We start from the raw sequence: 16422 nt of genomic DNA on the forward strand, positions 1-16422 counted from the left end.
AAATCCCCCCACCCACCCCTTCTCTGTGAGCTGTTGCCCTCCCACAGGGGTGGTTGGTGAATGTGAGCCGCTTGCTCTCCTGGGGGTAGGTGTGGGCGTTGAGTAAGGGGCAAGGGGTGTCCGCCCGTCCTCCGATGTGCACTTGTGACGGTGTTGATTCACTAGTATATCTCCGAAAATACGTGCCTCTGGCATTTAGTCACTTGGTTTGGGGCCACTCTCTAATTGCCATCACAGCCCTTATGTTTATATTACTTTCTCAGACTGTTTAAAATTGAACTTCATAGCCACTCCCACTTTTTATTGGTAGCGCTGACTGGCTGATTACCCCTCTCATGTCCCGCCCTTTTTGCTACCCTGAATGCTTTCTTCACAGGGTATAGCACTGCCTGCTCGGTCCACACAATATAGAGAAAATCCAACTACTGCATAACATCTCTGTTGTTACATAACTTTTTATATGGTTATGTTCTCTGCTGTTTTTGCTCTTTTCTCTCTGTTCATGCCCCCTCAAACCTAGTTCTGCCTCGTTTCCAATAAATATCCATCACAACGCAAATAATCACAGAGGGAATATATCAAACTTTCCTGTTGCAGAGCAAAACTGTTCAAGGTTGAAAAGGCAGACAGAGCCAACATACTGCATGACTAAGAAGCTAAACAGGGGAGGTAAAAAGTAAAACAAAGTCATCCTCATTATCATCATAAAAATGGCCAAATAATAATCACAATGATCATCAATAAATACAGTTTCAGTCTATCTCACTGACCTCATATGACACCCCACTGTCAGTGCCAGCATCCCAAGGGATGAGATCCTGGACTACTTTTTGAGCCCATCCACACTCTTTGGTACACAAATCCTCTGCAGACAGACCCACATTCCAGTCAGGACTGGGTCCCAACATGGTCAGGAATGACATGAGGTGACGGGTCCGGTCAACCGAGAACTCCGCTGACGGTGCAGCTCGCCTGGTGAAGAAAATGAGACATTATGATTTGATTATGTTCTACTATAACCTCAGAAGGCAACAAAGTAAAATGTTCACCGTGGGCAATTTACCAGTCAAAATACAAAACGGAGCTTCAAATATCAGCTAAAGAAGTATCGGTACTTGGATTTATAATAAGGACTGCAATGACACATCAGCGAAGGTGGGGGACTCAAGTGTCAAGACTTGGAATCGAGTCGACATATTTAAGTCACTCGTTTTATGATTTGCAACTTGTTTGGCAAACACCTTCGAAAGACTCAACTTGACTTTGACTTCTCATTCCTGAAACTCGACTTGTCTTTGACTTGACAAGTCATTCTGTTTACATTGGAAAAGCTTTTTTTTGTGTGTGTACATTAATTTCATACTCTTAAGTTGTTGGTTTAATTTTTAGACATAGTATACATTTTTGTGTAATGATCTTTTTTTTTTTTTTTACTATCACTGCAGTTTTGACTGAGTAAGATTTCATAACTTGCTCGAACTAATTAATGACTTAATTCGACTTAACTTGCTCGATCCCCCCCCCCCCCGATAACTCGGGACTTGCTTGACACTTTAAGGTTACATCTTACGTGCAACATGCCCATACGTGACTTAGTCCCACCTCTGCCAATTCGTAACTGCTGTACAGAGACTAAACGCTGTCATCTGTCAAGCGTTTTCTCATAGATTCTGGCATCGCACTGAGTTGAAGCACTCTCACAGCAGGGCTCTGACAACAAGCTCCATGTACAGAGGATGACAAAAAGACAGCTCTGAACAATGCAAAATAGTCATCCACTGAGGCCTTTGAAACATTTATCTTTAACTCCTCATTTAAAAAAGAAAAATGGTTTAAGAGCCTGTTTTATGAGACAGAACATATCAGTGGCGTCTCTGTGCTCGAGCTAATGGGGGGGAAAAAATATCTGGTTGTCTCTCTTGATCTATGATTGCAGGCTAAATTAATTAGAATGATGTACAAATGAGAAGTGAAAAAATAGTCAGTGTCACGGAGACACTTAGCAAGCGACTCTTTTTTTTTCCACCTGTCATTTTTATTAATGCATTTGACTTTGGTGCACTCAATTCTGTCCTTGAGCTCTCTCGCTAATGACGGCCCCTGAAGGCAAGGAACAGCCTTCATCCCCTGGGAACGCGCAAGCGAAGTCTACACTCACTCGCCTTTTTTTCGCAGCAAGTACAGGCACTTTGACATTTATCTTCGACACCACCTGGGCTCCACAAGAAGTCACTGACAGCAAAGGAGAGACACGGCAAGGATGCTCGCACAAAAAAAGTGGAGGGCATTAATCATCACAGACGACCTCAGCGATCCGCTTTTGTTATTCCAAAATTCTTGATCGCCTTGCACAAGTTATCAACTTGCACAAGTCTAAATTCAGGCGAAAATGTTTCGTTAGTTTGCTGCCTAACGTTTTTTTTTTTTTTTCGCAGATTTACTGCAGCTTCCTCTGTGCACCAGTTTGATTATTCACGAAACTTAATGCTAGAAAAACAAAAAAAAACATGTACGTGGAAAGGAACTCAAATGTCACGATTTGAATAAAATTCCCATTCTAGTTTAACACTGTCAGCAAATTGAAGTTCATTTCAATCTACGCTGAATATTCAGCAGTGGACTTTTTTGTACGCATTGGGTCATTTGCAGCGACCCCGCCTGAATTGCATAATTGGATTTTTCATCGTATTCACCGTCAAGACTTTGTCCTTACAATCAAGGCACATGGACATGAAGGTGTATTACATTCATGTGAACCATCATTTTATCGCACCTGGCCATTAAAGTTGTCATTCTTCTGAGATTTGTTTTGCATCTTCAGCCTAAAGATCAAATTTGAACTCGGAAATCACTAGCATCTTCTCCAATCTTTGTTGGAGTTGAAGTCAGTAAGTCAAATTCTTACAGATGAAAATGAAAAAGGTGTGTGTTTAGGACCTTGGTTCATGCACTGGAAACAAAAAAAGTCCGTCAGCAAATTATTCCCACGAAAATGGACATTAGGTCCCTTTCACCCTGAAAAGAATGGTCATGCCCATTTTTACCAGCAGTAAGTTAACCAAAATACCAAAAGAAAGAAAACCCCTCTTCTGCGCACAGTTAAACTGCGCTTTTCGCTAGATTTGCGCCCGACATGAAAATAGGGCCCCTTGTCCCCACAGATTAATTCAAAACAATATTTGCTATTTTTATCTCCACCATTACCATCCACTATCCTACCCGTCTCCAGATAAACAAAGATACAGAGAAAAGCATGAGGAAAAAAAAAACTGACAACGTGACAACAACATCAATGCATATCACAAAGACAAGATAAAATTGTGGGGCTTTATAGTGTATCTCTTTGTTGTCTGAGTATTGTTTTCTTTTAGCTTTTAGATGCACATCCAACTTGTTTGGATGATTTGCTTTTCTTCTTCCATCCGCTGTCACCTTCCATGATTGTTTCTGTATACAATCACAGAATGAAAACAATGAATTGGCTGTGTCTACAGCATGGAGTAAGCGAATTATTCCGGGTGGATATCCTGACTTCTATTCCGAGCTATGTGATGCCCTTTGGAGAGTGAAGTTATTGGCCTTGTGGATCGGGGAGAAAACAACATCGCACAGGTTGTTACCATTGAAGTTCTTTGCACGCTGAGCCAACAAGCATCTTGTTTTTCTCATGAATAAGAGATTAAATAGCTTCGGGGGCTAATGAACTCTGTAAGAATGCGGTAGACGGCAGTTTCAGTGATGAGTTTGTACTGATCAGCAAGTACTGGTTCCAACTTCCAAGATGCTGAACTGGCCTCAAAAATAGAGGGCGTACTGTACGATTTCTTTCACTCGGGTGGTCCATGTCCATGTCAACTTTATTGTCAAATGTGCTACACAGATGACATTTCTTTCCTCAGGAGAGAGAGGAGCCGCTGCGGGTGCCCGCACCGCCATCAAAAGAGCAGTAAGACACAGACCAACCAGTATGTTTGAGACTATTGATCAATTCAATTCATTTGGCTTTTCGAAAACGTCAAGTGTAAGTACCGTAATTTCCAGACTATAAGCCGCGACTTTTGTCACACGCTTTCAACTCTGCGGCTTATCTCATGAAGCGGCTTATATAAAGACTTTTCTAACGGCCGCCTGTGTACCGTCTTTCTTTGTAAATATCTCATGTTACAATATGGGCACCTGCGGCTTATACACAGGTGCGGCTTATGTGTGTACAAAATATTTTTTTCCTTTAAAAGTGTAGTGGTGCGGCTTATAATCAGGTGCGGTCTATAGTCCAGAAATTACGGTAATTAGAAAGATTTGACCATTGTCATCACATTCACCCGATTAAAAACACAAGTGGTTTCTGGACACAGATCAAGTTAAAATTTGGAATTTCTTTTTCAACCAGAAATAATATAAAGTCAAAATATCCAGATCATAAAATCTTATTAACTGTACAGTCAATATTTTAACCTAACATTTAAAACAACACAGTCATACAAGTGCAAGAGTAAAACATAAAAACAATCAAACAGTCTGACGAGGTAACCGCTGTTGTGCTAAAATAGTTAAAAGAAACACTGTACCGAAACTTTGACCCATGTAACATAGCATGAGTTGACATATGAGATTTGAATGCTCTTCAGTGTACAGATCTTATTTTCATAACACGTTTTATTAAGACTTCTTTTGGAGTATATGTCACAACAAGAAATAAAAACAAAAAAAACACCTATAGTCTGAACTGATCTCTGATTTGATCTGTGGGATGGATTTTTTTTTTTTTTTTTTTAAAGGATCCCAGCATTCAATCCCAGGTATGGTTTGATGTATTTTTAACAAATGTTCACATGGCAGGGTAAAGAAGTGTCTGAAAATGGCTGTTACTGAGTTAATATCAACGAGGTCCAGAAATGTCTCTCCTTTGATCAGCAGTTCAAAGATTGCCAATCAATTCTCTGTTTTTCTCTGCCTGCCTGTTCCTTGAAAGAAACATTGTATCTACCCTTTCTTTTTTCTGTCATTATCGTTTGAATGAGCTGTGCTCTCTATAGCGACGCCTTCCATCATCATGAGATAAATGAGGCAAGTGTACTGCAGTTCTTTGACGACGATGGAAAAACCTTTTTTCCATCGTCGTCAAAGAGCCAAGTGTGTTTCCAAGTGCGCCGAACAATTACTTCTGTGTGCCTCGCCTAAACTAGCAATTGTCTCTATCTTTAGGCGGGAAGCTCAAGAGAGGTTGTTAGTTTAATACCGACACCCCATCATGGCGCAGCCCCCGTGGTAATAATATGACTCTTTCACGCGATTGTGGCTCACTGCTGCTTCTTGAGGGGGCAAGGAAGTACCTTGAGATAAAACAAACTGCCACGAGACACCATTTGGACTGATGAATCCATTTAAGTGTACAAGCGTAAATGACACGCAATACTTACACATTAAGTGGCTGCCAAGCCGGCCACTGCGCCTTCATCTTGATGACCGTCAGGACATCATCGCCCTAAAAAAAAAAAAAACAACACACAAAAATAAAAAAGTGAAACTATTCAGTTTCTCTGACGAATGATTAAAGTGAGTCAGTGCAAAGTATTAATAATACAGAGCAATTATGGTCAGTTGTTGTGGACTGAATTTGAAATAAAACCCTAATAAAAGAAGATATTACATCACCAGAATTGCTAATGCTCTGATTTATTGAATTCCGCCCGCAATAAATCTGACAGGTTGCAGCAAGCATGGAAGACGAATCCTATTTCAAATTTAAGGGTTTGACTGAAGGCCCGCTACTCCTGTGAGGCAGCTGAATTTACCGAGACGAGAGGGAGGTGATGTCACCGATCCGTCTGACCAAGCTCTGACCTGATGTTATGATGCACCATCGAAAATGTCTGCAACCGGCACACTTTAGAACAGGGTTTAGCACTGAGATGCTAACTGCGTTGCTAACAGTCGTGTGCAACATAATATACTGTCATGCTTGCTTACCGCATTTACACAAGACATGAATCGCTGATCTAAACAATGGAAAAAAAAAAGAAATGAAAAAAGATTCCTACTCAACACCATGGAAATTCTGGACTCACACAAGTATTCACAGTTTTCACCACGTCTATCCTAAATGACTAAATGTGCACGCATGGAATATACTGTGATATATAAACGTCCTCCTACGACTTGACGCAACTTGGACATGAGGTTTAATGACTTGTATCGTGCAGATTTATGGACTTAATGACTCCCTACAACACATCGTTACCTTCCTTGCGCCGACAGTCGAGGCTCTGATCGCATTGCCCATTTAACAAGTATAACTGAGTGACTCCCTTGTTTTTTTATTAAAACCATGAATATCAAGAATCTGGTGATAAAAACGGCATCATATACCGGTAGCAGTAAACGTCTAGAATTAAATCCAGCATCGCATATTTCTCGAGGTGATTTGATTTGCATTGCTTCTTATTTTCAATTACGAGTAACAAAAAGGAATCATGTTGAAAAATATTCTCTTCATAAACTGCGCTTCGAGAAGCCAATGTCAGCAGACACCACAACCGGCAAGCCTTTCACAGCCGTTACATCATGATCTGAATCATCCATAGCCATCACTTCATTTTTCTGTAGCTCCTGTGTTCTCATGAGAGTCACGGGTAGGCTAGAGACTCATCTCAGGTGGCTTTTGGGGCTGGTCATACTCTGGACTGGTGGCCAGTCAATTGCAGATCCTGAATCGCAAAATAAAATATCTTTTCAGAGATGAATTTTTCAATGCCATTTAGTCGGCCAGTGTTAGCGTTTTTGTGTTCTTTAATCTAATTCTGATTGCTTATCATTTGTCTCGTCACACATTTTTTTTTCTTTTCTGTTTCTTTTTGTTTCTTCATTTGGTTATTTGGCTGTTTTTGATCATTTCCATAGTTTTAGTTGCTTTGGTTGTGGGATGTTTTTTTTTCCTCTCATTTGTCCCTGTCAGGCTGTTTACTTTGGCTCATTTCATTTTTGAAGGACAATAAATATGATGACTCTGAATAGAATATTTACGACCTGTATTATTTTAAGCCTTGCGTTTCTTCCCTGTCTTGTTTAAAACTAACAAGTGCATATGGCTGTGTAATGTATTGTCCAATGTATGTAGAGTTGTCCTGTACTGTATGTATTGTCCAATGCATGTAGCGACACGGAGGCCCTGTCCTCCGAGTTTCTCCTACGGGAGACCAAATAAAAGTCAAATTCAAATTCGAATAAAAGCCAGTTAGAAGATAGGATACATTTTCAATGAATATAAGTAAGCTGACCTCATTGCTGACAAAGGCCGACAGTGATGTCCCAAGCCCTTCATGCCGGATGGGTTTAATTATCCGTGTTGCGTTTGTCAATTTAATACAGAGCCAAGTGAACAGATCTCTTGGTTGCATGTTCTCAGATAGAAGCTATTGTTTGTATTATTACATCAAGTTGTATTTGTTCGATGTTCATTTTTTTTTTTTTTGTGCTAGAAAATGTATTTTGGATAGATTTAGTTCATTAAAAGTGATGCATTTTTAAATGTGACTCATATTGCATTGATTAGACTCTTGAAAATGTGCATCTGGTTGCTATAATCTGGTCATTTTTCCACTGCATCTCAACACAAATAATTGAATAACTTTGCTTTACCGAGGAAGCATGTTTTGGATATGTGGGAAGAAACTCGAGTACCTGAAGATCTGGATCGCTGGTCCCGTGACTGTGAGACACTCATCCTAACCACTATTACACCGTGCTTCTTTTACTTGAATTAAAAAAATTTATTAAAAAAAAATCTATGCGCACTATTTACATGGATCATTGGTAGACTAAAGCACATTGTGTTATCTCGACAGTCATACATTAATTTGTACAAGAAAACAAGACTGCCTGACGCCATGTATTTTCAATAATTTATTGAAATATATAATAACAGGCATAATCCTAAATTGTGAGTTGCAAGGTTGCATATTTTAAGATAACCACATTTCACAACACCTTAGCCAAGCATGACATAATTGCTGAGAAACTGAGCCGCTTTATTATTTACTGCAATCGAATGGAACCTGAAAACGCTGATAATAAATCTCCATATTTTGAATGGATGGATTTGAAATACATTAAATGGCTGAGTAGCCATATTCAATCAAAGCAGAGTTTGGGATATTTTATTTTCCCATTGCGCAACAATATTTCAAGACCAATTTAAAACATGGCTGAAGCCTAACAGCCAAACAGTTTCATTATAAAACAGTCTAACATCATGCGGAGTGAGAAATAAATAAGGCAGACGGATGCGCGTGTTCCCATCATCAGTTACAAGAGCAGTGCTGGGTGGTTGTTCAGTAAGCCAACGGGGAGTCATTTTGCCTCTCAGTCTTGCTTTGAAGCGCCGCTTTAAAACATCTCAATGTAGGATTCAGTGCAAGATCAAATTGAGAACAGTTACACTGAGCATCTGGCACGGCTGGGGCAGCTTTTCTATCTGGTTCATGCATTCATGACTGACCGGAGTCCTGCTGAGACCTTTCCAGATGATTTTGTGCGTGATTCAGCCAGGATCATTATCTGGATACTTGTAACAAGGAGGCCATAAATTTGTCAAAAGAGGGCGTTAAGTGAAACTCTGGCATTGCACAAGAAATATGAAGATAAATGTAAGCTCTGAACGATTATATACACACAGGCGTTGAGCGTGCAGGTTTTCTCTCACGCTTAAAGGTCTAAAGATAAATATATTCAAAGACCCTGTTATGTGAATTCATAGAATCATTTTGAAGCACATGTTTGAAGATAACAGCTGAATGTGCAAAGACGGTGGACTAGGTCATAATCAGATGTGGATATACAACTTTGAACTGTTTTTTTTTTTTTTTTTAACCATTTCAATTTTCCTGATTTTTGAGTGGGGCCATGAATCACCCCTCAGTTATCCGGCGCAATTGTGAATTACTTCAGTATGATGACTTGAGCCACTGCAGTGTGCAGTTAGCTAGCTAACTATGCATACACTGCACACAACCATCTTCCCTGGGCGCCACAATTGACAGAACAGCATGGTGTCATGATTTCAGTTGACAAGAGAGGAGGCTTGCACCTCTCATCACTCAATGGACAACCCCAGTGTGATGTATTCCAGCCATCTGAGGCTCAACGCCATCATGGAGCGATGTGTAAGCCTAAGAAAGATGTGTGGTCTTTGGCTGAGAGTTTTAGCTCATTCATTGGACATGCCACAGCGCTTTCTCTTTGGTTTGAAGCCTCATTTTATATGCTTGGCTATTTATTTATTTTACTTTATAGGGACTTTAAAGCAATGTCTGTGTACATTTCCATGAGAGTGATTTGTGTCCACTGCACCTGAGTCATTAACTGACACAAAGTCATGTATGCTTGTGCATTAATGGCCTTCCCAATGGCGACAGTGTCCCACACTGCAAGTCTTTCTGAGCTTGTAACTGTGTGTGTGTGTGTGTGTGTGTGTGTGTGTGTGTGTGTGTGTGTGTGTGTGTGTGTGTGTGTGTGTGTGTGTGTGTATGTTTGTCACTGATACAAAGCACAGTCTCAGGCATCTCAGTGGATCAGAAAAAGCTCGAGGGCAAACAGACTCATCTCAAGTATTTGAAGGATGAGGCAAGCAGTGGTTGTACTTTTATGACCTGTGTGCCCTTTTACGTGGTTTGACCTTCTGCATCTTTTCTTGGTCCATTAAATTTCAAAGGGACAAGTGAAAAGTATTGGAATTCCACCAATCACACAAAACGTGGATGCATATATGACATCATGTGAGGCTCAAGTAGTTGGAATTTGATCAATTGATTCGGCCTGAGCATGTTTCTTTTTTTTTTTTAACGAAACCGCCATTACGTTAGACGTCACAGACTTCAGTAAAACTGACCTTTGTTCAGGGAGCACCATGTTATTCATATTGGTAAAATTATTTCAGTGACATTGGATTTTCCAATCTGTTAGCACTGGTCACTGCCCTTGTTTGTTTCTTTGCCACATCAGGTTTTAATAATAATAATAATAATAATAATAATAATAATAATATACTGTATTATAACAATAACATAAAGGTAGTTTCGTAATATCTTTTGTGATATTTATGAATTAAGGTGAGTTTCAGCAACAGGTGTACTGTATTTTGTTGTCTGATACCTAGCTATAAATGACAACGCATGGTAAAATCTGGATTGCGCACAATTTATAGGTCAAATTTAAACACACACAAAAAAAAAGAAAATATATCAAAAACACGATATGCAGGGAAAAAAAGCCTGAGTTGTGTGATCGTGACAAGAACGTGTTGTGTCACAGCTTCACAGTGTTAACAAAATAATAATTAGATGGAGATTTTTTTTTTTAAATAACCCCAAAACAATGCTAATTAATAATGCTTGCTAAATTCAATTTTGTTTTAAATTTCTGTCCCCGGTTGAGTTGTGATCAATGCAGGATGGCCAGGTTGCAGCGATAAAAACACCAAGCTATATTTGCACAAGACACAAATCACTAACAAGACAAGGGGTGAGCAGAGTCCGAAAGAGAGCATGATTAGTTTTATCGACTAAACGTTGAACTGCTAGGAAATATTGTCTTTGTTTACAGATGTCTCGTCAAGCCAGTGGGTGTTAATCAAACTGTCGTGACAAGAAGAAGATGGACACATCCACATTGCATGACCTTGCATTTTGAAACCAAAGCAGTGCTTTGTGACGGAAAAGTTTGCATTTTCGAGGTTGGGAAGGTGAAAAGTCTTAGTTTGCGCGACTATTGAAAGTGTGTTTCCGTTAAGTACACTTGCACAAAACAAAAAAAAATGCAACAATATCCCTTTTAGCTAGATTTAAGGCAGCACTTTAGAACAAAAGTGCTCAGATGTGGCCTGCTGGTTATTATGTGGCCATTGAAAAGTAGGCATGTAAGTCATGCTCCAATTACAATGCATTCTTACTGAAAGTAATGGGTGACTGCGACCAAAAAAAAAAAGAAATCACCATGCAGCGATGTGTGTTGGTGGTACATTCTTAAAAAAAAAAAAAAAAAACTGTGCTGAAAACAAGGTAATATATTTATTTACTTCGGCCATTACTGATATGGTATGATACAACTGTTGTGCTTTATCATTTTAACGTATTAATAATCTTATTATTTAGTTACACTGTGATTCCTTATCCTTGTTGTAAAGTACTTGTGATATGTACAGTTGACGCAACATTTCTCACAGTGGAGGACTTTCATTAAAATGTTTTTTTTTTTTAACTGGACAAAGATCAACATAACAAGGCATTGTTAATTCATTAAGGATGTTAACAGAAGAGTTGGCTTAAGCATTGAATTCTGAGGCGTCCATGCCCACGTGCTGTGCATCAACCAAAGCAGCATAATGCATGTGCAAAGCATTCATTCTTTCTAAACTACAGTGGCATCATATGCAGGGTCGAAGACAGCTTGTATGAGTTAGAGGAGACATAAAAAGGCTACTCGATTATCTTGGGGGTGGGGGGGAAGAATCATATTGCATGAATAATCTCCATCTAGTCCTGACAAATGCACTGAACCTTCATTTGCGATGCTTGATTTAACATTTGTAATTCCCTCTCAGGCGAGTTGAGACATTCAAAATGGCATCATCACAAAAACAGATTTGTGGTATTAATATGATTGAATAATGTCCGCTTGTTACACCAACACGTAACAGCTTAATAATATATTCGGGTGGGGTAGGGTTAGTGGTTAGTGTGAGGATGAGGGGTAAGGGTTGGGTTAGGGGTTAGGGGTGAGGGTAGGTAGGGGGATCAGAGTTCCAGGTTAGGGTTGTGTGAGGGCTTTGGGTTAGGGTTTGGGGGTTAGGTGCTTAGGGTTAGCGGATAGGGGGTAGGGTTAGGTTTTAGGGGCAGGGGGTTAGGATTCGGGTTCGCGATTATGGTTAGGAGGTAGGGTTTGGGGTCCGGGGATAGGGGTTAGGGTTAGAGAGTTAGGGTTAGGGGTTTGGGTTGGTCTTGGGGTTAGGGTTGGGTTAGGGTTTGGGGGTAGGGGCTAGTGTTCGGTCTTAGGGGTTTTTGATACAGTTAGAGGTTGGGTTAGGTGCTAGGATTAGTGTTAGAGGTTTTAGGGTAAAGGTTGGGCTTTTGTCTTCCTTGTTTTGGTTTTTTTTTCCACCTGTTCTTGTCATCAGGGTCCCTTGTGTCAACCGATCAGCTCCCTCAACCCTTCATGTCTTGTCCATGTCTTTCCTGTCGTCTTGTCAGTTTGCTTTTATTTATTTGCAGAGTTTCTGTCAGTCTTTGTCGGATCTTTGTCTTACTGTCATGTTTTTTTTTTTGTTTGTTTTGTTATTGTTGCTGCCATGTTGTTTTGTGTTTCTTTCATAGGTTTTTTTTTGTTTCTTACTTTGGTTTATTGTGGTTTTTAGGACTTTTCTTGTGTTTTTTATTTAGTTTTTTTTTTAATACATTTTGTTCAGTACTCCCTCTGTTCTCCTGCCTCACTGTTTTTTTGGGTCCACTACTTTCACGCACCCCATGACACAAGTTAAACATAGAATTCCTGCTATCTGCTTCTCACGTTTCCAGAGGTTGTGCTTTGTTCTACGTTTGTGAGCACTCAACTCTGGCATTGCGTTGTTTCCAAGCTGTGACCTGAAATATGAAATGAACACTGTGGGTGGACATACTCATGAAGCTAGAACAGCTGGAGCTTTTGCCTTTTCACATCCCCTGTGGAATATCTTCCTCGGCACATCCTCATATAATCACCATGTTAAAAAGATCATTAGTGTTAATTACCATCCACCTCTATTATTGCTTTCGGATGATTAATATTATTTGGAGAGCTTTTTACCTTGGAGCACTGAACTATGCAAATACGCCCAGCACTAACTAACACATTGCTGTGTTAAAAAGACCTGACATACTGTCTGTCTTTGTGGTTTAACACACACACACACACACACACACACACACACACACACACACACACACACACACACACACACACACACACACACACACACACACACACACAAATGTGCTCAGTTTTCTCTAAAGACAAGTAGTAAACAACTCTGCTGATTTGTTTGCATTTGGCAGGACAACTAAAAAGGATTTGGTACAGCCTAGAGAGAGCAGAGCTCTTATCCAAACTGCTCAAATATTCCTCCAGATAACACAATTATCTGGAATTATTGGATGTTTGCTGCCTATTAGCCAAAGTCTAACTTGGTCTAAAAGATGTATTTTCTCTGGATAAGATGAAGCTCCTCTGATGTCGTGATCAAAGTTCTGTTCAAGCATCTCTGATCCGTCTGTCGCGGCACAGTCTCCTATTAATAGACAACCAATTGGTGCAAAATTCCGACGGGGTGCGAGCTGGCTGTTATCGGCGCCTAGCGCAAAAGGTTTGCACGGCCTTCAGGTGTTAATTAAACCTCCGCTGACATTCCCTCATGACTACCCTGCAGAATCAGCTGCGGCTGAATCAACCAAAGAAGCTCTCATCCTACCGATTGCGCACAAGAGGGGACGGTGGAAAGTTTCCTGAGAGCAAAGGGAATCGGCAGAGCTTGAAGTAGGCCGGTTTGTAAGTGGCTGCTACGTTTCTGGAGAGTTGGGAATTGATTTTCTGAGCGCGGTCAACCTCAGTGGCGATCGCTGAGCCCTGAAGTGCAGTCTGGATGTCTGTAGTGCTGGCTGGCACACACGCATGGAAGCTCACAACCTGAGGCCTTGCACATATGTGTACGCGCGCACACGCACACACACACACACACACACACACACACACACACACACACACACACACACACACACACACACACACACACGCTGCTCGACAAGCCTATGGCAGTGAGGCATTATTACAGAAAAATTGAGCAAACGGCCTTTAATGACCCAGTTTAAACTGTCTGCCACTCTCTTTTTTTTTCCAATCTAATAACTTTCTTTCTATCCTCCACAATTCTTGTTCCACAAGATCGATGGTCACTGACTATTTGTGGGGCAGCAAAAACCTAGACTGCACCTTCCTATGTCACTCCACGTATGCATCACACACAGGATGCCCTCTGTGACAAGCAGTCTCCGGCACCATGCGCCGCAATACATTCCAGTTTAATTAAGTCCAAAACTCACATGAGACATCAACTCTGCATTACCTTGAAGTGGGAATATGCATAACATAAACAAGAATGCATTACTGTGCGTAAACATATGCAAGATCACCGATATGTCAATATATTCTCTCTATTACATTAAATGATTTGCACACATGCAGGATGAATTGAATTTTAAAACTTAAACAATTATGACATTGTACATTATAGACAACCATAAATACTCACATTCACACTAACAGTTGGGCAACATGTAAAGGAAGACTTTTTGATGGAGTGGATACATATTGGGTGGTGATAATAATGTGGTCAGTGAGTGTGAACTCAAACTTGAACACATAATATCCCAGCACGTATTTCTGTATTTGGTCATGACTTCAAGCTCCAATCAGAATTACAAAAAAAAAAAAAAACTCACCGAAAGGGTGTCATTGAGTGGAGGGAGACATGGCCTTGGTCTCATTTACATAAGGACAAGATAACAAGCCCGGTCATTACCGGAAACAGATTTATCAGGTCTAGCTCATGAATAAAAGATCACAGAGATTTATAATGAAGGTTTATTGTGTTTTGTTGGCCTTGATCTTATAAAGATCTGACAAATATTCAGGACACGTCCCCTCCATATTTAAGTAGCCCATCCTGCACAATCAGTGTGTCTAATCTGAGATCTCTATCGGCCGCTTCTCGGCTTGCCGCTGCAAGAACTTTCAGACAGACCATTTTAGTATACTGCAATTAGTGCTGAACACAGCGAACGTATGTTCGGCAGCGAGCACGCTTCCTGGCAGATGGTTGGAAATGACACGCAGTAATCATTTCTTTCATCTCATCACGCTCATTTGCAGCATTTGCCAATGTCGCTTCAAATGTTGCCAACTTTGCACCAATAAAACAGATCCTGTCACGCGTCTTCTTTTCAGATATTGAGTGTATTCATGGATTTGAAAGAGGTAAAACGCTATTCAGATTGAGCAGGGATAGGCATACGACTATGTGGGAAAAAAGTTTTTGAATGGATTTATCTGTTCAAATAAACATTTGCATTTTATTTAATACGTTAACTTTAATTTAAGTTGACATTTCACAATGACCATTTCCAACAATTGCATATTATCAGTAAAACATTTTACAGGCTTTGTTTCGAAAAGTAAATACTGGAACAGTGCGACAGAAATACATTGCAGCATACTGTACAGTGGTGCCTTGAGATACTGGTTTAATTCTTTCCTTTACCACACTCAAATCATCTTTCCCATTTCAAAGGAATGGAAATGCAGTCCATCTCCCCCCCCTCCAAAAATATGGAAAATGACTAACATAACAAAGATAAAGAATATACACCCGTGAGTATTGTTGCATTATCTGTCTACATGTGTTGCTCCACCGTATGTGTTCAGTTATTAATTAGCTCAAAGGTTATAACACCAATGATATCCATTAGCCCACCTATGTCAGTTTGCATTGTTTGACAGCATTTAGCTAAATGGACTTTCTTAAGGCAAAGCTATGTGCTTGTTTTAAAAGCAAAACCAATCCAAAAGTCCAAGTCCAAATGAAAGACCAGCCAAACTTACGAGAATAAATGTACATAAAGTTATCCCATATCTACTCTTATATGACTACAAAGCATTTATTCAGCAGTATGGCCTTGCAAGGTTTCACTGAGAGAGAGAGACAATGAAGAACAATGTTGAAGGGGGGCCAGCTGCTTCCCAAGCTTGGACGAGATAAACCATCAAGGAGTGGAACTTGTTAGGCTGAAGCGGGGTAAAAGCACTCTCAACCTTCCAAGCATACAAGAGTGCGTCTACAGTATATTATATTCTTTGGATTGAAGCCTTCACCAACACTCTCAGACTGAAATCAGAAAACAACCTCTGAGGAGTGGAAATGGCTACCTTGAGACGGCGCGCTCATGACGAGCTTGAACAAATGAGCTCATGAACTCCTCTAAGCACAGAAGTGCATTGTTTCGGACCAGACATCATCTTTTTGTGGACTTCATCAATGGTTCTGATGTATGTTTTTGCTTCTCCCTCCCTTCCCTGTAGAAGCTCCTGTATTAGGGACCTCTTTTTTCAATAAATTGAGGACTCGGCAGGTTGTATCTCAGAGCGGGTCAGAGATTGTAACCGGGTACAACCTGTCCATTCTCTTGTCTTCCTTCCGTGTTTGTTGTTTATTAAATGTTGTAGGTTGCCTAAACCAAACACTTACACATCCTTGAAACCATATTACAGCCCGAAAACTGACATACTAATACATACGTGGGAATGTAATGTAATGGAAACATGAGATTATATATATATATATAT

General features: G+C 40.2%; 1 protein-coding gene across 3 annotated transcripts in view; it reads right to left on the minus strand.

The window, feature by feature from the left end:
- Positions 1-16422, minus strand: part of spon1a (spondin 1a) — a 48110-nt gene that overhangs the window by 9812 nt on the left and 21876 nt on the right. For all 3 annotated transcript variants that reach the window (XM_019895938.1, XM_019895937.1, XM_019895939.1), the window contains exons 7-8: positions 5421-5485; positions 771-972 (exon numbers count right to left, since the gene is read on the minus strand). In XM_019895938.1, the coding sequence (XP_019751497.1) occupies positions 771-972; positions 5421-5485 (267 nt within the window). The remainder of the gene's footprint in view (positions 1-770; positions 973-5420; positions 5486-16422) is intronic.

The sequence above is a fragment of the Hippocampus comes genome, unplaced genomic scaffold (genome assembly GCF_001891065.2).
Source record: "Hippocampus comes isolate QL1 unplaced genomic scaffold, H_comes_QL1_v1.1 scaffold80, whole genome shotgun sequence".
NCBI lineage: Eukaryota > Metazoa > Chordata > Actinopteri > Syngnathiformes > Syngnathidae > Hippocampus > Hippocampus comes.